Below are 23,763 nucleotides of genomic sequence, written 5' to 3' on the forward strand. Positions count from 1 at the left end.
CCAAAGGCACGTCCCTGACTGCTGGGAATAGCCGGAGGAGGAACAATCCGGACACTTTCGAGGACAGGCTACACCTCCACTCAGCACTCTGGACTCCGCAATGCCTTTGAGTCTCTTCCAGCCTCCTTGGCCTCAAGGGTGCCTGCTAGGCAGTTGTTTCCCAAGGACCTCCCGGAGCTCTGTCCGTGGCAGTGAGTACCCTAAAGGACGCTGGATCAGGTCAGCCACCGATGGCTTTTGTCAGTGTTGTGTCTGGACCGCTTGCCTCCGGTCTGTGCGAAGTGGTGGTTTTGTGTGTTGTTAACCTGCAGTACATCGTGGAGCGGCTCTTCGGGTTGAGGGGCGGCTGGGCACAGGAGCGTTTGGGCAGGGCGGTGCTTCAGAGCCTCCTTCTCCTTCTCCCTCTCCTGCCGACCTCTTTCCACACTGTCGTCTGTGGGGTGTGCTCCGGCAGGTGGGCCCCTCAACTCTGGAGCCCCGAGACCTTGCAGAGGGCCGAGCTGCACGGGTGTCCGCAGCACCGTGGGCTCCGTGCCGGCTGTGAGGACTGAGCCGCCGAGCCCTTGCGGGTGATGTGCAGCAAGGCGCTGCCAGGCTTGTAAACTTCCAGACTGCTCTGAAGCCACCGAGGCCCGGAGGCTGACTTTTCGTGGGACAGAGCACTTCTGTGTGGTGGCTTAGGAAAGGACCGTGCAGACTAGTTGTGATGATGGAAAGCCAGCCTGGGGAGCATCAGGGCAGCAGGGTGAAATCACAGAGGGGCTTCTTCAAGACTTCCAAAGAGATGGCATTTTTATCCTTTAGGTTTTCATGTTAAACAGTATGTCAGATTGGGTCGACTGTCCTACCCAGTCTTTTTTTAAGAATTGCCTTTTTAAAGTGAAGTTATTAGGGTGTACCTAAATATTTCCAAGGCATTCCCCCTTGCCTCTTCGGACACTGTTGGCCGGAGGCCGCCTCCTGCAGTCCTCCTGGCTGTCGGCCCCGAAGCCGTGGTGAAGGGTGAAGGGGGTCTGCATGTGGATCCGAGGGAGCTGAGTGGGGCCTGGACCTCGCAGGGCACCCACAAGGGGCGGGCGTCATGGGTGACCCTCGCCTTTTCTAGGGATCCGTCCGCGTCTTCCTGGTAGTGTTCTGGAGCCGCCCGGGATGTTCCCGCAGCGCCCCACGCGAGAGCAAGCTCCCGAGTTAGACGGGCCGAGCCGCCACCACCGCAGCTCCCAGGCTGAGGCCAGGCCCTCTTCAGAGAGGCCGGGTGGCTGAGCACAGGGTCAGAGTTCAAGGCTCGGGCCCTTGCCCCGGACGGACCCGGTCAGTGCAGCCTTTTGCCCTACAGTTCCTGGGTTACAGACTTGTTTCAGGGAATTTCAAGTCAACAACAGGTAGAATGAATAAATACTTGGTTACCAGCCTAATAATGTGAATTGCTACAGAATTATTCTTATTATGTAAGAAAACAAAGACTTTATGCAGATACTTTAGCTATAAATTGATGTAAAATATTGATTTTTCTTTAAGGAAGGGGTGAACAGTGTCTTGCTCACTTATTATGCAATCAATCAGTAAATGTTTTTTTAAAAGATACTATGTGAGAGCTAGTAAGGAGAGATCATGCATGGATGGCCAGTTTGATGTAGTTAGGAGAAATCAGTCTGGTTATTCCATCCCAGTGTGGGAGAGGGGGGTGAGAGGGAATCAGGACGTACTTAGTCGATTCCTTGGTAACAAGTGCAATGGGTAGGGGCAGAACTTACTTTCAGAGCCAAGGGGACTTGATGGTTATAAATTAAGTTGTTTTTAGCGACGGGATTTATAAGCAGATCATGTTGCAAAAGCTGTGACTAGGACCCATGATGGCAGGCTGATTCAGGGTAATGTAGATGCTTAGACTAGCAAGTGCTGATCATTTGATTTCTTAGGCTGAGGTTTTAATTGAATTTCATTATGTCTCCCGGTAACACACACAGCATCGGGATTAGGAAATTAGCCATTTTGGATTCTGCCTGCCACAAACAGACCTATTCTAACAGTGCTATTAAATTTTAGACTGTTCAAATATTTTATTTTCTCCAACAACTACTTTTTATTATGATGCGCAATTAAGACCACTTAAAAACACAGGAGTACAAGTATTTTTTTGAATTAAATTTACTTACAAAACCAAATTTGCAGTGGTTGGGTTGTTTCTAGACAGACTTTGGTATCCATTTAAAACCAAGATAATTTTTATATTCTTTCCAATAGAATTTCATGACAACTTCTGCAGTTTTCTTAACCTACAAAAAAAAGTGCTGCAATGATGAACAAAGAATTATACAGAACCTACTTTTGTATCTTTATTTTGGGATTTCTTGTTCTATTATAAATATGGAAGTATCCCTATTTCAGAAGACATATTTTGTTAAAAATGAATTGTACATATTTAAATATGTATTTTTGCACAGGTCTTTTTTTCTGATATCCTGTTTTGGTACAATTGAGATCATCTAGTATTTATTTATTAATTAATAAAAGTAAATACCTTTTTATAATTTGAAGTGGTTCACTGCCAAGCCGATAGTCCTCGAGCCTGCCGCCTTTTCGTTTAAGGGATGCCTCTGTCCTGTGAGAGTCTCCGTCCCTTTCCGAGTCCTGGAAGTGGACTTGTGCAGGTGAAGTGGGCATTGCTTCTCCCAGGTTGCTGATTTCCCAGTAGACTACATGGAACTAAGTGACACACTGCTTTTCTTTTGTTAGTGTTGTGTATGGAGTGTATGATTGTGCGTGTGCGTGTGCGCCTGTGTGTGCACTGAGTGCGTGTATGTTAAGAGTATGTGATGTGGTTTAAAACTAATGGAAAAAACTGAAAGTGCCTGAACCTAGTTTTAAGCTTAGACCGATTCTCTTTAAAAAGACTTGAATGTTCAGTTGAACTTTTGGAGTTTGCTTTTCCCACCTCAATATTGTTTCTAAAATTTTAGGGGACGAGTTGAAAAGCACCCGTGCTGGTGACTCTGTAAGGCGTTTTATAGTTCCGACCTTTTGGCTCGCAGTACTTAGCTGGTGACAGGCTGCCTAGTAGCACCAAGGGCTCAGAGCTCCTGTCAGCCAGCGGCTCACACTGTCTGTCCTGTTATTCACGCATGAGATACTGAGCTTAAAGAGAATATCAAATATTTTGTATTCCAAAAATATAATACAAAGAAGTACCTCTGAGAACACTGAAAACAATGTGTAATTTTTAAAATGTAACCGATAAAGGCAGCTGTCTTCCTGCAAGAGAGTTCTGTTGCCAAGGAATTTCTTAAAGTCTCATTCTGTCCCGGGGTGGGGGGTGGACTTTGAAAAATGATTGTTAAAAGTTTCATTGTTTAGAAGAAAATCATTTTTACATTTTGTGCAAAACATTTTACATTGTCAGATCATTTAAATGAGCACTACATACTGTCAGTGTGAATGTAGGGCCTTGAAAGCATTTTGCTGTTTTTGAGCTTGGTTCTAAAAGCAATCTCCTGTGTTGAAATGTGTGAATAGTTTGATAATTTGTACACATAATCAAGAGCATCTCAGCTGGACTTGTGTTGGCTGCTGTATAGAACATGAACAAATGTCAAGGGATAGAAAATTACTTTGGATATTTAAAAGAGAAATATATAGTCTATTTGTTTTGTAACAAGTTTCTGTAAATAAAATAATTTATACTATTTATAAGAAAAAGTTGTGCTTTGCTTTCTGAGAAATTAGTTTGTGGAACAAACATGTTACTAAACGGGCAATAAAATTAGGACTTGTCAATAAACAAGGCTGGCTGCATGAAGTGTTTGCCCCGTTTCCGCCTCGCTGTGCCGCTCAGCCTGCTCAGTGTAGTTGGGCCCCTTTCTACCCCGGGTCAGACACCCGGGAAGCACCTGTCGGTCCTGTCCCACACCAGCTCCTAGCCCCGGCTGTTCTGGGCTCCGCCTCCAGGTAAGTGAATGACCACCACCGAGCACTGCTGTTCTGGCCGCAGGGACGAGACGAGTCTCAGGTACAGCTGAGAGAGACACACCCTGTCTGTTCTTGCTGTTTGTAAATCTGAAGACGTGGCCAGGGCGGGTTAAACTGTTCTGTTCTGTTGGTCCAGGGCCGGTCTAACCTCTTCCTTGGCTTTTATGTACCTCCCTTCCTGGCAGTACAAGTGCATTTTAGTATTCAGAGTGCAAGATACTCTTCTGTCTCTAGAAATCTGGCTAGCTTTTTGCCATCTGAAAGTAAATCGTTCTACATCTTTCGGTTGCTTAAAATAAGAGAAGCAGCTGCTCTGTGCACTGGAAAAGAGGTCCGTGGGTTACCGGCCTCCACCCCGCCCACTGCCTGAGGACAGGTCCTTGGCTGGGAGCGTCCCCACTCCTTCATCTCCTACCCTGGTGACTTCCCTTCCCTTGCAGATAACCGGGCCCTGGAGCGCGAAACCATCGCAGTTCAAGCAAGGGGCCTGGCAGTCTGGGTCTTGACACGTGGGATTTCCCCAGCAGATGGGCAGGCTGCGGTCGTCCTAGGATGGAGGTGGCAGGAAAGGTGGGAGTGATTCTGCATGAGACTGGCCGGCACGAGGGGCTGGCAGGGTCGGACGGCTGGTGGCAAGGGCCTTCGCTCTCAGGGACATCTGGGATCGCACTTGGACTGCCCAACGAGGCCATGGGCGCCTGGAGGTGCCCGATGGTCCAGCCCCTCACTGCACTGCGCAGTGGCGGGGAGTGAGCGCTGCTCCAGGCTGCAGTGCAGAGCAGTGGGGAGGTCGCACCCTGAGGAGGTACAGGTGCTCTCTACTCACTTGAGGGTTTGCAGTTTTTCGGCTCAGAAAGCTTTACCCCCTCAGGTCCTCATCAGCATGCACTCGAGCCTGGCGAGGCCTCCTTCTCCTCCTCCTCCTCACTGTTTCAGTCTTTCCTCCTAAGAACCGTGATCTGTTGCTCATGGCAGGGAATCCGACGCCTCTCACCTTGTAGGGCTGTGGTCATGACTAGGCGTGTTACTTCACTTCCTGCCAGCCAAGCCCACGCTGTGCATCTTTTAGGAGACTCAGCCAAAATTTCCAGGAGGAAGGGGAGAATTGAACGCTTTGAACTAGTGCCTTCCTGAAAAATGTGCTTCACGTAGAGCATTCCAGTAACTGGCCCATAGCATGGGCAGGCGAGAACCTGGGAACAAAAGCCAGAGCTGTTGCAGTGCAGCTAAGAGCCAGTCAGTTGACAAGCAAATGTGACCACGCGGGGAAGAACTGATTCCAGGAACTGTGAGGCAGAACCAGGCTTTGAGGTCTCACTGCACTGAACGCTAATGGGAGGAGCGAGTCTGAGATGGCTTAAGAGTTCTAGCACGGAGAAATGTGTGACATGGTAATGGAAGGAAAGACATAACGGGTTTGTGTTTGCTGGTGGGAAGTGCAACTCTAGTACCTAGTCAGCTGTAGGGTCTGACTGGAGCTTAGGAGGGGCTTGTGCTGTAAACAGAGATGGAACTTCCACTTATAGATGACGAACTAAGTGGGCGTAACCTTGGAAAGATACGGGGCTATTATATTTGGCTTATTTTTATGATGCAGTAGTTACTTGCAGGTCCTTGATGTGCTAGATGTTGTGCCAAACATGCTACATGTATTCTGTCTCACAAGAAGCCACCCCATTATGGGGCGTTGAACCCAGGACGTTGCCTTGAGCTATGCTCCCAGACCTTTTTAGAAGACACGGTCCCACTCCGGTGCTCAGGCTGGGCTTGAACTTGTGAGCCTCCTGTAGGCAGGTGTTTCAGTCCCAGTCACCCCTGTGGAGGTGTTTCTCAGAAGGTAGCTTACCTAAGATCCTGAAACTAGTATGTGGCAGAGTCGGGCTATGAATTCAGGACTGAACCTTTGTATTTTTTGGTCACCTGACTGAGGCACATGCACACTGCATGTAATGTTCCACTTAGGATTTCCCAAACCTCCAGCCCACCCTCCACGGCAGAGAAAGGAACCCCCAGCACAGAACCCCGGGAGCGTACTTGGGAGAAGGCAGGTGGGGAACCGGCACTAGAATAAAGCGTCAGAGAGGGAAGGGTGTGCAGGGGAAGGTGGGACAGAGCAGTCGGGAGTTCGCACCACTGTGACCAGCCCACTCAGTCGTTTTCCTCCAGGATAACAGGACCAGCAGGCACTCGCTGGGTGGACAAGTTAAGAGCTCAGGCAGGGGCACTGCCAAAGAACTGACCATGCGAGTGAGGATGTGACGTGACTGGAGGAAGAGAACCAGGAGCCCTGCAAAGTCTGTCAGGCACTCCCAGGACAGACTGGGCTGGAATTACCTTCTGAAGTTGCGTGATCCTCTGAGTCCATAAGCCATTTGTTCAAGGTCACAGAGGTCTGCTCAAGTCAGTAGAGCCAGCCACACGGGGACTAACGTGCAGTGCAGGATCCCGGGGCCAGAGCTATCGGGGTGGCACAGGACTTCTAGGAATAGGCCAAGGGTGGTCCACAGGGTGAGAGGGTCTGAGTGGGCTGGAGGTTCAATTTTCAAAAGCAGGGTGCTGGTGCTTCCAAAGCAAGAACACAGCCGTGGAGGAGCAGCGCAGGGGAGGGCACTGTGAAGGCTGCGTCACTGTCTACAGGTGACCTGCTTCAGAGCGCCCAGGGTTCGGGAGAGCCTGGGGTGCTGAGCAGAGAGCTGGCTCCGCTGCAGTCTCGCCTGGCGGTCGCGCCCCTGGGACATCTCAGGCCAGGAAGGCTATGTATTGGTGATGACCACACTGGCAGGCTGTCCACTTACTTCTTACCCAGTTGGTACAGGGAAAGTTAGGCTGCCGCAGCAGACTTCTGAATCAGATTAACTCCCACCTCTGACCCTACACGTCAGAGAAGGTGGCTTGGACCGGACTGTGACAAACTCCATTTTTTGCATGTCTGCAGGAACAGAATGATGTCTATCTGTGGTTCTGTGGCTTGGAAACTACAGCTCACAGCTTCCAGAGCTGTTCCTGTTCCCCAGACAGGGTCTGAATGTCACTCCCTGCAGCCCTGAGGAGCTGTGGGGGTTACTAATTACAAACACGGAGCGCTGGGATGCAGTGCACCACTGTAGCCCTCCCGGTCCCCAGCCCATAACTGTGGGCAGATAGACACCCGCTACTCGTCCTCTTTAAGGGTACTGGCACCAAGGGTTGATTCGGAGTATGAAACTGTCGATGGATTTGTTCATGGCTAGTAACCTACTGACTGTTTACTGCTGGTCAGGTTACTACGGGCTGAGCACGTTTGGTTCTAAGCAATAGTGTGCCCGAGTCCCCTGTAGGCATCCTGTTGTCACGTGGGTCAGGGGTGAGCAAAAACGGACTTTAGACTGTGTTCATATTCCTAAAGATTACTCTAGTCACTATGTTAAAAACTCATCCAATGCTGTTATTGATAGAGCAAAAGATTACCATAATTTGATATAGCTTTTAGGTATTTCTCTTACTGGGTAAGTATACTTGTTAAGTCAAAATTTTGTTGAGGGAAGAAAAGCTAGTCTTACTGTAAAAAATAATCACAAAAAGCACCCTTTCAATGATCTGTACTAGGAGAGGTGTTGTGACTGAGCCCGGGGTCGGTACAAAGGTGAGGCAGTGTCCTGGATGCCAGCCAGGTCTGGCTGGCTGGGCGGGCCCTTCCTCACTCCGAAGCTGGGTGTTCGCTCGCTCCACCTGCACCCCACTCCAGAGGAGCCAGAGCCCTCAGGAAGGGGAGGGTAGCTGCTCTCGGCTACAACCTCCAGGCGAGCTCTCAAGATTAAGTTTCTTAAGAAAACATTCACCATTATGAAGAGGGAACTAAATGCAATTGTCTTAGCTCTGTGCTACTTGGCAAAGGAAAACTATCTCGGGTTCTAATCTTATTTTACTCTTTACTCCTGGTTTGACTAAAACCAGAAAAGCTAAGGCTTTCACATGACAACACATATAACAAGCCCAGAGCCAGGACGAAGAACCCTGGCGGGATCTGGTAGCCGATTCCCCAGAAGGTTGCTGGCTGCCATCCGGTGTGCAGTCCTGAGGTGACAAAGCCAGGGGACAGCAGGAGCCGGGCCGACCGGCAGTTCCTGGGGTGCACCAGCAGGTACATGCGGGGCGCTTAGCTGGACATGGCAGGAGTCCAGGGCGGCCGCCTCTGCCCATCTTTCTAGAGGAACTACATACGTGATTTCTAAGATGTTCTCAACGTTTGGATGGTGGCCATAAATTTATTTTCTTCAAGGAAACATATCTGGAGGCCTGGAGGGGCTAGCTGCTGACTGTCGGAGCCAGTTTGACCCCCCTCTGCTTTCCCAGCTTTGATTTTCTGTGGAAAGTAGGGCTGTGCACCTAGCGCATCCTTGAGAGACATTGTCAGATTTAAAATACTGCAATTAAGTGGCCAAAAGGCAGAACCACCAAGGGTTGTAATTACTGTTCTGTGTAGTCTTACTTCCATAAAAACCTGTTAAAAACATAAATTTAATGAAGCCAAATTTTAAGTCTAAAATTCTGTCAGTCCTGTAACCTTGGGCACAGTTCAGTCATCTAACGATCAGTCAACAGCTTTCTATAAGATCTCATCAGCACAGTCAGAAACGCACGTTTTTGTATACTGCTGAACAGTCTGTAGTGGTTTTCCCATAAACGGACCACCTAACAGCCCACCGATAGCCCATTTTACAGACGAGGCAGCGCGGTGGGGAGCGGGGACTGGGGTGGGACTTCTCCAGCTGCGCCACCTGGGGGCGCTGCCTCCCCTGCTTCTGCCTGTGGATCCCATTCCAGCTTCCAGACTGGTGCTGAGGCCTGAGTATGCTGCTGGGAACTGGAGCTAGCACAGTGAGTCTTGAGCAGTGTGTAACAAGGGCACCAAGGAGCAAATACAGAGAATAGCCATCAAGATGTTAGTAGTGGTCATCTCTGCAGGGGCAAGTTCCGAGCAGTTTCACTTTAACTACTTGAATTTCTTTTGCTATGAGCATATATTACTGTTAACAACAACAAAAAAATTAGCTCCCCACAAAGTGGTATTGTTTTTGCTTCATCATAAGGTAAAAGTTGTTCTTAGTCGATCTTCATCACCAGTCTGGGACTTCTCAGCTTCCTGTTTCTCTCAGCATCTCTCATCATCCTTATTTTCAGCAGATGGGCAGAGATGGATGGATGGACAGACAGAAGACATATCCAAGCACATTTTAAGCCAGAAAAGAGAAAAAGCCTTCAAGACCTTCCCCTACAGCCATGTTAAGTTTCAGCCCTGACAGAAAAGCCATGGTTGCTGTGACCACTTCAGGCCAAATAGTGACTGAGTGGGAGTTGAGGAAAAGGAGATATTTCATAAAGCGGACATTCAGCTCTGCACAGTGGTGCACATCTGTACCCGGACAACCTGGGAGACTAAGGTGGTAGAATCATAAAAAAAAGTTGAGCTGCAGTCAATTCCTTTTTTTTTTTTTGGTGCCGGGGATCGAACTCGGGTCCTTGCACTTGCGCAGCAGGCGGTGAAACCACTGAGCTAAATCCCCGGCCCTACAGTCAATTTCTTAAAAACAGAATTTTGCTAATTCTGAAAAAACTGTTTTGTTTTTTGAGACAGGGTCTCACTGTGTAGCCCAGGCTGGCCGCAATCCTCCTGCCTCAGCTGCCCAAGTGCTGTGATTGCAGGTGTTCACTACACCCAGCATCTCTGACCCTTTCTAATGGACACAGGAACACAGTGTCCAACAACCACCTGTTGGAGTTAACAGACTCTACTCGCTGATTTTTAGGGCCTGAGGTCTTGTTAACAGCACTTATATTCACCATTCTTTCAAGAAATTCTAGTGACCACTGACAATGCTTTACAGATCCACACTTGCAGATCTACAGGTGGCTCCCCTCAACTGCTTCAGGGGTACTGACTATATCCAACTGAAAGCCTCCCGCCCACCACAGTGCCTCCAAGAAACCCCCGCACACGCTCTCCTTAGACTCCCGTGGCCTCTCACGCATGCTCACCCACCGCTGCCTTTTCAGATAACACCTTCAAGGGCCAGGGATGTAGCTCAGTGGTTCCGGTGCCTGCCTCAAAAGCGCAAGATCCTGAGTTCGATCCCCGGTACCAAAAAAGAAAAGATAATGGTTCTAATGCATTTTTTTTTTTTTTTTTTGAAACAGGGTCTCACTATGCAGTTCAGGCTGGCCTTGAACTCATGATATAGCTGAGGCTAGACTCGAACTCAGTGATTCTCCTGCCTCAGCCTCCAGAGTACTGGGATTATAGCCACACATCACCAGGCCCGCCTAATGCTATCTGATATTTTGTTTGCAGTAGACCTTTGAAATCCTAAGCTGTTATATTTACTTTACTGAAGAGTTTTATCACAAGGAAATGCTAAATGTTACCAAGTTATTTTCAGTCAAATGACGTGTTTATGTTGATGGATCGTTCCCACCAACAAAGGAGCATACTCTTAAACACCAGAAACCCTCTCTCCCTCCCGCCTTGTGCAGGAAAACGCTATTTCCCATGCTCTCTAACTTAAGCCAAAAGCCAGGCTCTCCCTTGCCTCCCAGCCTGTGCCGGCCATGTCTGACTCACTGAGTTACAAACTGGGAGACAAACCCGGGACAACTTCCAGATTTCTTCATTTTGTTACTATGGTCAGTCTGGTCCTATCTGGGGGGGGAAAAGCATTTTGCTAATACACAGGTTTTAAAAAGCTATGTTCAGTAAGTTACATTTTGGGATCTGTTATGCCAGCCTCCTGAAAAGGGCCACCGTCCTGCCAGTCACTTCTGCTGAAGCTCGATACAAACTTCATTTACCTTCTGCTCACTAAGCGGGTGACACTGCTGTGGGCCACTACAGAGCTCGGGCTCATCCTCCAGGGAGGCGGCCTAAGGTAAGAGGGCGGCGGGTGTGTCCTTGCCCTGTCTCACTGAGGCGGCCGGCAGGCAGGACCTAACCCGGGCACTGGTTACACCGGACCCCACACACGGGTGGGCACATGATGCGCTTCACCATGAATAACGCAAGTGTCAGCGTGTTAGCGCTGCTGGGTCCTGTCTTTAAAGGGATGTATTTTGAAGGAAAAAACCCCAAAGAAATAGCAATGTATTTATTTCATACAGTTGTAAAGGAAATCCTTTGTTTAAATGGTTTTACATATTAATCACTCTGGAAAGTTTCTGAACTCTGTTTAGCAGCAGATCTCCTTTCTTGATAGTTTCTTGGTACTGCCAGTTCTTGCTATCAGGTCTATAAATAAATTTTAAAAATTATTTAATGTCATATTTTTCCATGACAATAGCTGACCTACTTTCTAAAGAAGGTACTTAAAGTAACCCTTATTATGACAGTTTAACAAATACACAGAATTGAGAGTACCTGTTGGTTTCTACTATTTCATTCACTTTATCTATTTTGCAGTGTAGTCTTCCAGCAGCAATAAACCTGGACAGTTCCCTAAGTTAGAGAAAGGAAAAACTAAGCATTAGCCTCGTAAAGAATTCTTAGAAAAATACCGCACTTACACACACTGTCCAGCTCTCCGTCAAGGTGAGTTTCGTTCCAGCCTGAGCTAGTGCATGCACAGCAGCTGAGGCATCCCTGGCATCGTGGAGGATTTATCTGAGGCATCTACTCTGACCCTAAAGTTCACAGCAATGGAACGTGTGTCAAACAAACTGCTCAGCCACCTGTACAGCTACAGAAGTGCCCTGAAAAATAACGAGATGCTAGGAGAAAAATCTGATAAACCTGTGAACAAATACGCTGTTGCAAACAAAAGCCCCGTAAGGCCACTCTACAGCCAGCAGCGAGGCCCCAGGGAGCTGCCCCTTCCCCTCCTGCAGTGAGGGAGGAAATCTCCAGGTATCAAAGGAATTTAAAAGGAGGCCTTCTAGGTAACAGCTAGAGCCCCATGGTGCTTCTGCCTCTGACACTGCTCTTGGATCACAAAGGAAAAAACAAGCCTTTACTGGGATGCTGCGCAGAGCCACCGTGCATGAGCCCCCAGGGAACAGCTTGGCGGGCGAGTCTGTGAGTCCACGGCCCCGATCGACACACGCTTCTTCACCCACTCACAAAGACCACGTGAGTCCTGTGCTATGCATCCTGCCGGGATGGTGGCCACCAGGAGGGCATCCAGAAACAATAAAAATTTCTCTCCAAGGAAGAAAAGACATTTCTCACTAGGGGCTGGGGGTCAGACCTAAGACCTGTGCACTGCACTGAATTAAGTTTCCCCTCAAACAAACTCACAGATATTTAGGGGTGGACGTTGGTGTCTGAAACCTGCTTAGAAGTGGTTACAAAAACATCAGCCTAAAAACTGGCAGGCATTATCAGAGAAAATATGCCAACTATAAATACATGAGGTTTAAGAGTCATCACTACAGTTCAGCGAGCTCCACAAAACAAGAGACCACTTTTGGTAACAACTGGTCCTCAAGACCCTTATAACTGCTAGCCAGTCAGTTACCTTCTCCATAACTTGCTGTCTCACCTGTCAATGGAGAGACTGAGGCGGGCACAGAGGACACACATGACTGCTTTGAGAATAGAGAAAAAGTTGTTTTCCCCCCTTAAATTGAAGGAAGCAATGCAAATGGGGAAATACAAAAATTCACACATTGAAAGGCAACTTGACAGCAGAAGTTAGCATGGTGCCATTTACACTTACTGGTCAATGAATTCCACGCCCACCCCGAATGCCTCAGCCATGTAGCCCAGGGTTAAAGAGCGGTAGGACTCCAGCAGTTGGCTGTAGGCGTGGATCCGCATTTCTCTGACATAGTATCGATAATGAGGCGCGAAAAGCCAGTCCTGTTTCATTTCCTGTTCCACAACCGCTGCAACAAACAAGGGGACAAGTTACCGACCTCCCTTTCAATAAACTGGAAACTTACACAAGCAACCGTCGGGGGCCCGGTGGCAGGTGGCAGGCAGGTGACCGAGCCAGTGGGCGCCTGCTGTCCTCGCCCGGGGCGTGTGGGGAGCGCAGGCCAGCTGCACATCGCGTCTCGCAGGGGCCACACACAGCCTGACTCTGGCCAGGGCCAGAACCGCTCCAAGAGCACTGAGCCCACAGAGGACAGAGTTCAGACAGCAGCAGCCTAACTAGGGCAACTTCTTGTACCCTAAGTAGAATACATTTTCACTCTCTCCTTTTGATCAATTGTAACAGAGAAAGAGCAGGTACAGTGACAAATGAAAGAACAGAAAGAGATAAATCAGGTATTTTCAAAAAGTTACAAAACACAAGCAATGCAGGGAAGTACCAATGAATCCTCCTGCCAGAAATGTAAATAGTTTAACAAAACAACTATAAGACTGGAAGGCGTATTTTTTTTTGGTACCGGAGATCGAACTCGGGTCCTTGCGCTTGCGCAGCAGGCGGCGAAACCGCTGAGCTAAATCCCCAGCCCTGGAAGATTTGTAACAAAGCTTAATCGCTTTGGGCTAAGGAGGTAGCTCTGAGGAGGAGCACTTGGCTATCAACTGGGCACCTGGATTGCATCCCCAGCACGGCAAAGAAAAATCGAGCCAAAACACAAAAACCATGCAACAGCTTTAAAAAAAAAAGAATAGCCTTAACTAGCAAGAGCTGTTATCACTCAGAAAAATGATGAACAAGAAATTGTATATAGGACATTAACAAGTAATCCACACAAATCCAAGTTATTTTACTGATACACCACTGCCTCAGATTGTGAGGGTTCAGCAATAAACCAAAAGACAACATCCTTGCTACCAAAGAGCAGAAATGAAGAATAAGACAATCTCAAGGAATACTGAACAAGTCCTGTGAGGACGAGAGAAGAACTGTGATCAGGAGGCCTCCACTCAGCAGGGGTGGCCAGGGAAGACCTCGCTAAGGGAGTCAGAGCGAGCAGGCCAAGGAAGCGAAGGCCCCGAGACAGCAGACACAAGCACAGGCACACGGGCGCTGAAAGGCCACACAGCAGTGTACGCAGTGGATGATCGACAAGGACACAGATGAGCAAGAGAAAGGTCAGAAACACACCTGTCTGCCCTGACCGAGGCAGGCGCGGAGGTGCTGTTCAGTGGAGCAAGCGGAGGCAGGCCCTAAGGGGGTGAGAGGCACGGGTCTGGAGCCCTGCAGACACTGCTCAATGACAGAATGAAGGCAGAGCCAGGGCGGGGACCCCAGTGCAAAGCAGTCAGGTCACAGACATCTCAAGGATGAGGAGGCAGGTCCCAGGGAAACAAGAGTGTCACTGCGAAGCCAGGAGAACAAAGCTGTGAGGAGAAAAGCAGCAAGGCCATGTAAGGGAGGCAGGCCTTGGAACACAGAACCGAACCGGCTGCAAACCCTCCGGAGCCAGTGCGAGTTGAGTTCTCACTGACCAGAAATGCAGAAAACATCAGGGAAGCGGTTGCTCTCCTCTCAGACTGGCTTGGAAGCCAGAGAGGGTGGGACAGGCTCCCGCGCTAGGAAGTGAGGGAATGATAAATGGCGTGCACATTTCTGGAGGGCACCAGCGGCCAGGATGTATTTATCCTTCACAAAATTCAATTCCTTGGGCTCTCCGCCTGAGAAGTAAGAGTGCTCCCAACAGGACTGCCTATGACAGCTACCCTGGGAACGGTCCCACTTTCCATCCAGGGAAATGCTGCTACTGGCACATCCCACGCAGGAAGGAGAAGGCCAAGGAGCCCTTCAGAAAGGGGCTCTGCAGAGCCTCTCACCACGGCTGTGTGCTCGGCACCACAGCCCGCTAACGCCAGCTGACTGAGAGGCCGCCGTTCGTACAGCGGCACAAAACAGTCTCCACAGTGCACTGAGAAAAGAAGGACTTAGCTGGGAAGCAGCATGTGAAATGCATTCTCAGCACTTGCTGGAGTCCTCCAAGTTCTCAGCCTGGGTACAGATGCCCCCGAGGGACACACCTGAAACCTGGCACCAGCAGCTGCCTCTGGAGAGAGGATGCGGGAAGACTGCCCATGGGTTCGAGCAGCCTGGGGCCTGAAACTGCGTACAAAAGAAGACAAGGCCGAGGGGACCCTCTTCCTGGTCCACTCCCTCGGTCTCTCTCAGAAGCTATCAGAAGCTATCTAGCTCTCAAGAAATTCTGCCTACTCTTAAAAAGTAAAAGGTCTAGAAGGTTCAGTAACAAAATACTAAATGGTTACTTTGGAAGGACCTTGTCTGAGTAAATGTGTACGGGGGGAAGTGGGATGTGACACCTTTCTCTTTCTTGGTTTATCTTGAACTTCTAAAAACAATCAGGTATCTCCTAGAAAAGAACATTACTTCCTTTTCCAGTTGAAAGATTTTCAAGCACATCAGTGTGAATATTTGAGAAAGTCTTACCCTGTGGGGACTGCATTACCTTTGTTCCTTTTCTCCAGCCCCATTGTGATTAAATGTGAGTTAATGGATAAAGATGCTTGTTAGTTTGGGGACATTAGATAAAATCTGTAACAGACCTAAAGTCCCAAAGTAAACTACTCAACTCCTTGTTTGCCTGGAACTGATGTTCCGGACACCACAATCTATAGAACGAGCTGCAGATGTCTGCTAACCATCAATACGTGACAGTCGACCACTAACCTTTGTCCCTTTTCTTCAATTCTATATGTTAACTTCCCCCTCAACCCCCTGTAAGAACAGCCTCGGACTCTGAGCCAGTTGCCTCTCTAAGCTATTTTGCTTTGGGAGTGCCGTCTGGCCAGACTAATAAAGGTCTGTTTTACTTTCCAACTTGTCTGGTGTGTTCCTTCCCGGGTGTTTGTCACTGCAGTCAGCTCCTCGGAGCGTTTGGTAAGGCCCTCGGTCTTGCATTTTGGAGGCCCCAGTGAGACCCCGGGTAAGGAACCCCGGTTCAGCTGAGACTCTGTGGCGGGATCCAGCAGGAGACTCTCAGGCACAGACCTCAGAAAACCTCCGGAGGTAAGTTTTTGGCCGGTTGCAACCGTTTGTTGTCAGGAGTGAGGTGGCTGACAGGCCGGTAAGCCTCCCCTGACCCCAAGGTTCCTGACAAGGAACAAGGGAAGGTTTAGTTTCAGTTTTGTTGTGGCGCCTGTTCATCCTGTCATTCGTACGTTAGTGTCCTGTCTGTTGTGTGTTTTTAACTTTGTATTTCTTTCCAAACCATCAGGGAGGAGATGGGAGGATCCTGCTCCAGAAATACCCCATTGGATTGATTTCTCACTAATTTTAAATTGGCTTTTTCCCCCGAACAGGAGAACAAATATGGGGTTAAATTTTCTTATGGAAAACTTTGCTCCCTGTGTCAATTGGAATGGCCAGCTTTGGAGTTGGATGGCCAGCCGAGGGCTCCTTTGAGCCGAGCCTCTGCCGGGCGGTATGGCAAAAGATAACCGGGTACCCTAGCCATCCTGATCAGTTTCCATATATAAATATCTGGGTTCAGGCCTGTCAAGAGCCTCCAGCTTGGTTGCAGCGTTGTTCGTTGTGAACAAACTCTCGCATTCTGGTTATGGCCCCAAGGGAACCCCAAGAGGCCAAAATCTGGGCTCCCAAGCCGGTGCTCTCACAAGATCCTGACCCCTCAGATCTTGTTATAAAACCTCCAGCCTATGTGGAGCCATCCTCCTCCTCTGATAAAGCCGGCCCCAGATCTCGAAACCCTCTCTCCCCTCCTCTTCCCGAAGAAGGAAAATCTCCGGATTCTGTAACCTCCCCCTCCCACACGCGAACAGGTCCGCTTATGGTCCCAGCAGGGCTCCCACTGAAGGGACTAGTTCACTTCCTCTTCTGCCTCTTAGGGAAATAAAACAGGGTCACTATGTCTACATCCCTCTCTCTACCAGTGATTTTGTATAATTTGAAACATCAAAATCCCCCTTTTTCAGAAAAACCCCAGGCTTTGATCTCCCTCCTAGAATCTGTTTTTCATACCCATGCCCCAACCTGGGATGATTGCCAACACCTTCTCCAAGCTCTTTTTACCTCTGAGGAAAGAGAAAGGATCCAAGGGCAAGCCATAAAATCAGTGTTGGGAGGAACAGAGGGCCCACTTGATGAGCAACACCGGGCCTGTGTTGAGGCACAACTTCTGTCCACCCGTCCCCCATGGCAAGTTAATTCCTCGGGTGGGAGAGAAGCTCTCCAAAACTACCATCAGCATCTCCTAGCCAGCTTGAGGGGAGCTGCTCGAAAGCCTACCAATTTGAGCAAGGTAAGCGAGGTCCTTCAAGGACCTGAGGAATCCCCTTCTGCCTATCTGGAGCATCTGTTGGAAGCATACTGTATGTATACTCCAATTGACCCAGATGCCCCTGCAAATTGACAGGCAATTAATTTGGCTTTTGTCACTCAGTCGGCCCCAGATATTAGAAAGAAACTGCAGCGGATAGAAGGATTTGAAGGAGAGAATAGGAAAAAGTTGATGATTGTGGCGATGAAGGTGTTTAACAATAGGTATCCTTTTGAGGATAGAATGGCTAAGAAGATAGGAAAGGCAAACATTACAGCCTTGGCAGATGGAGGTTTTATCTGAAAGGAATACAGAGAAAACAAAAAAGAGGATAAAAGTAAAGTACGGCCCTTGTTAGAGAAGGATCAATGCGCATATTGCAAAGAGAAGGGCCATTATAAAAGGGATTGTGAAAAGTTAGAAAGAGAGAGAAAGAGACTAAGAAAGAAAGAGATGGGGTTCTTCTAGTAGATAAAAAAGATTGACGAGGCCAAGGTGGGGATTTCCAAACACATCCACTGACTCCAGAAAGCCGGCATCTTGATCCCTTGCCAGACAGCCTGGAATACACCACTGCTTCCTGTGAAAAAGCCCGACACCTCAGACTTCAAACCGGTACAGGATTTATGGGAAGTAAACAGCCAGGTGGAGACCGTTCACCCAACAGTACTAAACTCCTATACTCTGTTGAGTCTCGTCTCTCCCGGTCATGTGTGGTACTCAGTATTAGACCCTAAAGATGCATTTTTCAGCCTGCCTCTAGCACCTGTGAGCCAGCCCCTCTTTGCCTTCGAATGGACTGACCCAGACAGCGGAACAACCGGACAGCTGACATGGACCCGGCTGCCACAGGGATTCAAAAACTCCCCCACTCTGTTCGGGGAAGCTCTCAGCAAAGATCTGCAAGAGTTAAGAAAAGTGTTTCCCCAGGCAACTATCTTCAGTATGTTGATGACCTCCTGGTGGTGACTTCAACCGATAAAAAATGCATTGCAGCCATCGAGGGCCTCCTGAAAGCCCTCCAGGAACTGGGATATCGGGTGTCCTGGAAGAAAGCTCAACTCTGCCGAACCAAGGTAACCTACTTAGGCTATATTCTTGAAAAGGGAAAGAGGAGGCTGGCAGAATCGAGAGTATCTGCAATTCTCTAGATTCCGAAGCCAGGCTCAAAGAAACAGGTGCGAGAGTTCCTAGGGGCAGTTGGCTATTGCAGGATTTGGATTCCTGGCTTTGCTGAGATTGCCAAACCCCTGCATGAGGCCACTGCGGCAGGAAATACACCCCTCAAATGGACTGAGGCTCGCCAGCAGGCATTTCAGTTGCTTAAGACTGCACTTGCATCGGCCCCAGCCCTGGCATTGCCAGACTTAAACAAGCCCTTTACCTTGTATGTGGCAGAGAAAAATGGGGTGGCTAAGGGAGTGATTACTCAGCTTTTGGGGCCATGGAAGCAGCCTGTAGCATACCTCTCCAAGAAGCTCGACCCAGTGGCCCGAGGGTGGCCTAATTGTTTGAGGACAGTAGCAGCAGCAGCTGCTTTAACCCGAGAGGCTGACAAATTGACCTTTGGACAGGATTTGACTTTGACCACTCCCCATGCCATTGAACCCTTGCTGAATAGCTCACCTAGCAAGTGGCTGTCTAATGCCAGGCTGTTACAGTATCAAGGACTCCTATTAGAGCAGCCACGCATTATGTTTGCCACCACCGCTGGCCTCAATCCGGCTACTCTACTCCCGGAATCTGACAAACAAATGCCCATCCATGATTGCCTCGAGACTCTTGAAAACTCGAGGGGAGGACGTCCGGACTTCATGGACCAGGCCCTCCCCCGTGCAGAGATAACGTTCCATACTGATGGGTGCAGTTTCGTTTGTGATGGTGTACGGTATGCTGGAGCGGCAGTGGTCAACCAGGACCAACAGGTGGAATGGGAGCAGGGGCTACCTCAAGGGACATCAGCACAGAGGGCTGAGCTGATTGCTTTAACTAAGGCTCTGGAATTGGGAAAAGGAAAAAAGATATATTCACTGATAGCCGTTCTGCTTTTGCCACCGCCCATGTACATGGGGAGATTTATCAGAACAGAGGGCTGCTAACCTCCGAAGGGAAGGAAATTAAAAATAAGACTGAGATATTGGCACTGCTACAAGCCATCTGGTTGCCCCGAGAGGCTGCCATCATCCATTGCCGTGGGCACCAAAAGGGGTCAAGCCCTGAGGTGATTGGTAATAATGCTGCTGATCAGGCAGCAAGACAAGCCGCCCAAAAATCAGTGGGGAAACAAATGGTTCTGCTTCCCACACCGGTACTCCCAGAAAAACCTAAATATACAGACAAGGAGATAATGGAAATGAACAGGAGATGCTGGACTCGAGGAAGACATGGGTGGTGGACGACTAAGGAGGGAAAGGTGGTGCTCCCAGCTGCTGTAGCAGACATGCTGCTGCGAGAACTACATGAGTCCACCAACCTCGGTGAGAAAAGGATGATGGCTGCCTTACAACCCCATTTTGTCAGCCAGGGATTAGCCCAAAAGGCCCAGGACATGGTGAGATGATGCCCCACCTGCCTCAAGGTAAATGCTAATCGGGTAACCACACCCCCTGGGGTCTGACACAGAGGGCTAACTCCAGGAGAACATTGGGAGTTGGACTTTACTGAAATAAAGCCTGGCATGTATGGGTACAAATACCTGCTAGTTTTTGTGGATACATTTTCAGGATGGGTAGAAGCATACCCCACCAAGAGGGAGACAGCAGAAGTAACAGTTAAAAAGCTCCTGACAGAAATAGTTCCCCGTTTTGGTTTGCCCTTAGCTCTGGGGTCCGACAATGGTCCAGCCTTTACGGCTAACATATTTAAGTTAATTAGTAATATCCTTGGAATAAAGTGGAATCTACACTGTGCCTATAGGCCTCAAAGTTCAGGACAGGTAGAAAGAACAAATTGAACTTTAAAGGAGATTCTGACTAAATTATGCTTGGAGACTGAACTAGGTTGGGTAGAGCTTCTCCCTTTTGCCCTCCTCCAAATGAGGTGCACTCCCAAGCCTCCCCTCAATCTGTCCCCCTTCCAGATTGTTTATGGGCGATCTCCCCCAATCATTCCATTAATAGATGCAGAATTGAAGGAAAAATTTTCCCACCTTTGATTCCTTAAATCCTTAAAAGCAGTTCATCAGCTTCAGTCAGAGCTACATGAGACATTACGAAAGAAAATGACTAGTCCAAATGAAAAACCATTACAACCTTTACCCTATAAATCGGGAGATTTGGTTTTAATTCACAGGTTTGATTCCAAGACCCTGGAACCTCGTTGGAAGGGACCGGTTCCTGCTGTCCTGTCAACTCCCTTGGCAGTGAAGGTGGCTGGACATTCTGCCTGGATACATCGCAACCATCTGAAAGCAGGAGCCCCCATGGATGTCAAAAAGGACAAATGGAAGGTTATCAGCCAACCAGGCGACCAAAAGCTAAGACTGGAACGGGTTGGAGATGTTTCACCTTAATGATGATATTCTCTGGGACACTGGCATTATTGCCCCCAAGAGGACTAGATCACACAAAAAATGTATGGATTCAATAGGCAAACTCGCTTAACTTGTCTGAATTCTGCTTAAATGTTGATGTAAATTTCCATTATGTGCTGGGAAGCTGTCTCATTCTGGTATGCACCTCTTTAGAATTAATACGACCCTATACCCTATTTAAGGACACCCCAGGAAAAAATCTTACTTACATGGATAGTTATAATTGGGGGCATGACACCTGCCGTAAACCTAAAAATGCTGTCAAATTATATACACCCAAGGTAATTATGTCAAACAAAACTGCATGTGCTATGTATGAAAACTGTACAACCAAATGTCTGAGGATAAAACGGTCAAAAGGGATGTCCGGCCATATAGAACAAAAAGTTGTGTGCAACAATTGCCATATCTCCCTGCCCACAGGATGGTTTTATACCTGTGAAGGAATAACCTTTAATTATATTCCAGCAAATTTAACCAAGACCCGTTGCTGTTTGAGTCATCTAGCTGTAGTGTTACCAGACAGAACTGATTTGATTGTGCCTAACAGAACTAAACGTTGGTCACCTTACACTGCACCAGGATGCGATGATGACGTAGGTCTGTTAACAGATGCTGAAGTAATAACCATGATAGCATCTTTTGTTGCCCTGCCTTCCATAGGAGTCCATGCTGAAAAGGCAGTACGAAAATTAGCTTGCAAGGTGGTCAAAGGGTTAAATGCTACCTCATCAGCCTTGGCATTAATTAACCAAGAGTTACAGGAACAGAGACAGGCAATCTTAGATAATAGAACAGCAATAGACTATTTGTTGCTCCTCCACCACCAAGGTTGTGAAAGAGTAAAAAATATGTGTTGTTTCAATCTTAGCGATAATGGTCCAAAGGTAGAAGAAAAGGTAAAACAATTAGAAGATCTGGCTAAAAAAATATATAATGAGGACGGCGGGGACTTGTTCAAATGGTTAACTTAGTGGTTGTCCGACCTACAATGGTTAAAACAACTTTTTCTTGTCATCATAGTTGTGTGTACATACTTATTATTGTCATGTTGTTGTATACAATGGATACCTACATTTGTACATAAGATTACTTAAGTTCCAAAAATCAGTGGGGAATGTGGGACTGCATAACCTTTGTTCCTTTTCTCCAGCCCCATTGTGATTAAATGTGAGTTAATGGATAAAGATGCTTGTTAGTTTGGGGACACTAGATAAAAATCTGTAACAGACCTAAAGTCCCAAAGTAAACTACTCAACTCCTTGTTTGCCCGGAACTAATGTTCCGGACACCACAATCTATAGAACAAGCTGCAAATGTCTGCTGACCATCAATACGTGACAGTCGACCATTAACCTTTGTCCCTTTTCTTCAATTCTATATGTTAACTTCCCCCTCAACCCCCTGTAAGAACAGCCTCGGACTCTGAGCCAGTTGCCTCTCTAAGCTATTTTGCTTTGGGAGTGCCGTCTGGCCAGACTAATAAAGGTCTGTTTTACTTTCCAACTTGTCCGGTATGTTCCTTCCTGGGTGTTCATCGCTGCAGTCAGCTCCTTGGAGCGTTTGGTAAGGCCCTCGGTCTTACAACCCAACCCAATAAACCCCACGTCTCACTGTACCTACGCAGATAAAATGATACGAACAGTGCTCACTCTGTCATCAAAGGAACACTCAACTTTCCTGTCTTCTGCACCTAAGATATCTGGGACCTGTCTCGGCTTAATGGAGATAAAAGTTTTTGAGCCCAGTACTTGAGGCTGAGGCAGGAGGATCTCAGTGAGCTTGAGGGCAGCCTGACCCTGTCACAGAAAGCCAAAGTAAAAACTGTTTTCATCCAAAAGTGCTAATAAGGGTGGGGAAGCAAGGAAGGGCTCACCTGTCTGAAAACACTGGTAAGGCCCACACCCACCAACTGCACCGTATAGGACAGCATTTTCCTCTCAGATCAGGAAAACTAGCACAGCACTGCAAAAGCACTTGGTGGCAAGGGTATTAAAGTTTGCTTTTAAAAAGCATAAGGTCTCCCCCTAAAGGTTCTAGTCAGGCAGAAGAGACACACTAAGAATCAACACAGGGCCAAGCTTTAACAAGCAGCGGACGGAGCAGCAGTAAGCGAGGGAGAGCCGGCAACCCCGCTGGCCGTCCGAGCAGCGTGCACGGAAATCCCAAGATCTCGCACAGCCACCCACCACACACCGACCCTCGGAAAGACAGAAAGACAGGCGGTGGGAGCCGGGCTCAACCCCTGACCCCGCACGCAGCCACCACGGCTCGGCAGACAGCCGGGCAGCAGTTCCGCAGGAGGTCAAAGCTGCTGCGTTCACACACCGCCTCCACGGGCTCGGAAGCACATGTTCATCACAGCCGGGCTGACAGGAGCCAGCGTGGAAGTGGCCAAGTCTGCCAGCTAAAATGAGGGAATGAATAAAAGGTGGCAAAGCAGGCGCAGAGGCACAGCCCGCAATCCCAGCACTCGGGAGGTCGAGGCAGGAAGAGCACCATGAGACCCAGGCCCACCTGGGCAATACAGTGAGCTCCAAGCCAGCCTGGACTGCAGGGCAAGCCCCAGTCTCAAAAAACCAAAAAGTAAATAAAGGGTGGAATACTCACACAACAGACCACCATTCTGCCATGAAACAAAAGAAAGCACACAAGTGCTCTGTGGGACTGCGTAACTCTGTAATCATAAAACTCCCCTAGCCCCAACTGTGACTGAATGTGAGCAAATAGATAAAGATGCTTCTTAGTTCCGGGACACTAGGTAAGATCTATATCAGCCATAATTATTCAACTCTGTTCGAAAACTGATGTTCCGGACACCACTTTCTATAGAACAATCTACAAAACATCTGCTGACCATCAGTACATGTCAGGCTAATTAACATACAAATGTAAGACCACTAACCTTTGTTCCCTCTTCTGTAAATTTCGCCTGTTAACCTCCCTGCAACCCCCTGTAGAAAGAGCCTCGGACTCTGGGCTGGACTCTGGGCTGATCGCCTCTCTAAGCTACTTTGCTTTGGGAGTGCCATATGGCCAGACTAAGGTCTGTTTCACTTTCCAACTTGTCCAGTGTG

At 48.4% G+C, this 23,763-nt stretch overlaps 2 protein-coding genes across 14 annotated transcripts in view; one reads left to right on the top strand and one right to left on the bottom strand.

Moving 5' to 3' along the window:
- Atxn7 (ataxin 7) overlaps positions 1-22,192 on the top strand; it is a 153,519-nt gene extending 131,327 nt beyond the window's left edge. For all 13 annotated transcript variants that reach the window (XM_087182532.1, XM_087182528.1, XM_087182530.1 and 10 more), the window contains one exon: positions 1-22,192. Coding sequence is in view for 1 of the 13 variants with exons in the window: in XM_087182533.1 (XP_087038659.1) it covers positions 1-18 (18 nt within the window). In the remaining 12 variants the exon portion in view is untranslated.
- Positions 11,070-23,763, bottom strand: part of Psmd6 (proteasome 26S subunit, non-ATPase 6) — an 18,478-nt gene continuing 5,784 nt past the window's right edge. The window contains exons 6-8 of the mRNA XM_004871604.4: positions 12,651-12,819; positions 11,354-11,431; positions 11,070-11,224 (exon numbers count right to left, since the gene is read on the bottom strand). Of these exons, the coding sequence (XP_004871661.1) occupies positions 11,128-11,224; positions 11,354-11,431; positions 12,651-12,819 (344 nt within the window). The 3' untranslated portion in view covers positions 11,070-11,127. The remainder of the gene's footprint in view (positions 11,225-11,353; positions 11,432-12,650; positions 12,820-23,763) is intronic.

This window comes from Heterocephalus glaber, unplaced genomic scaffold (genome assembly GCF_053883595.1).
Source record: "Heterocephalus glaber isolate CG9 unplaced genomic scaffold, H.glaber_assembly_v1.0 deba00001472, whole genome shotgun sequence".
Classification (NCBI taxonomy): Eukaryota; Metazoa; Chordata; class Mammalia; order Rodentia; family Bathyergidae; genus Heterocephalus; species Heterocephalus glaber.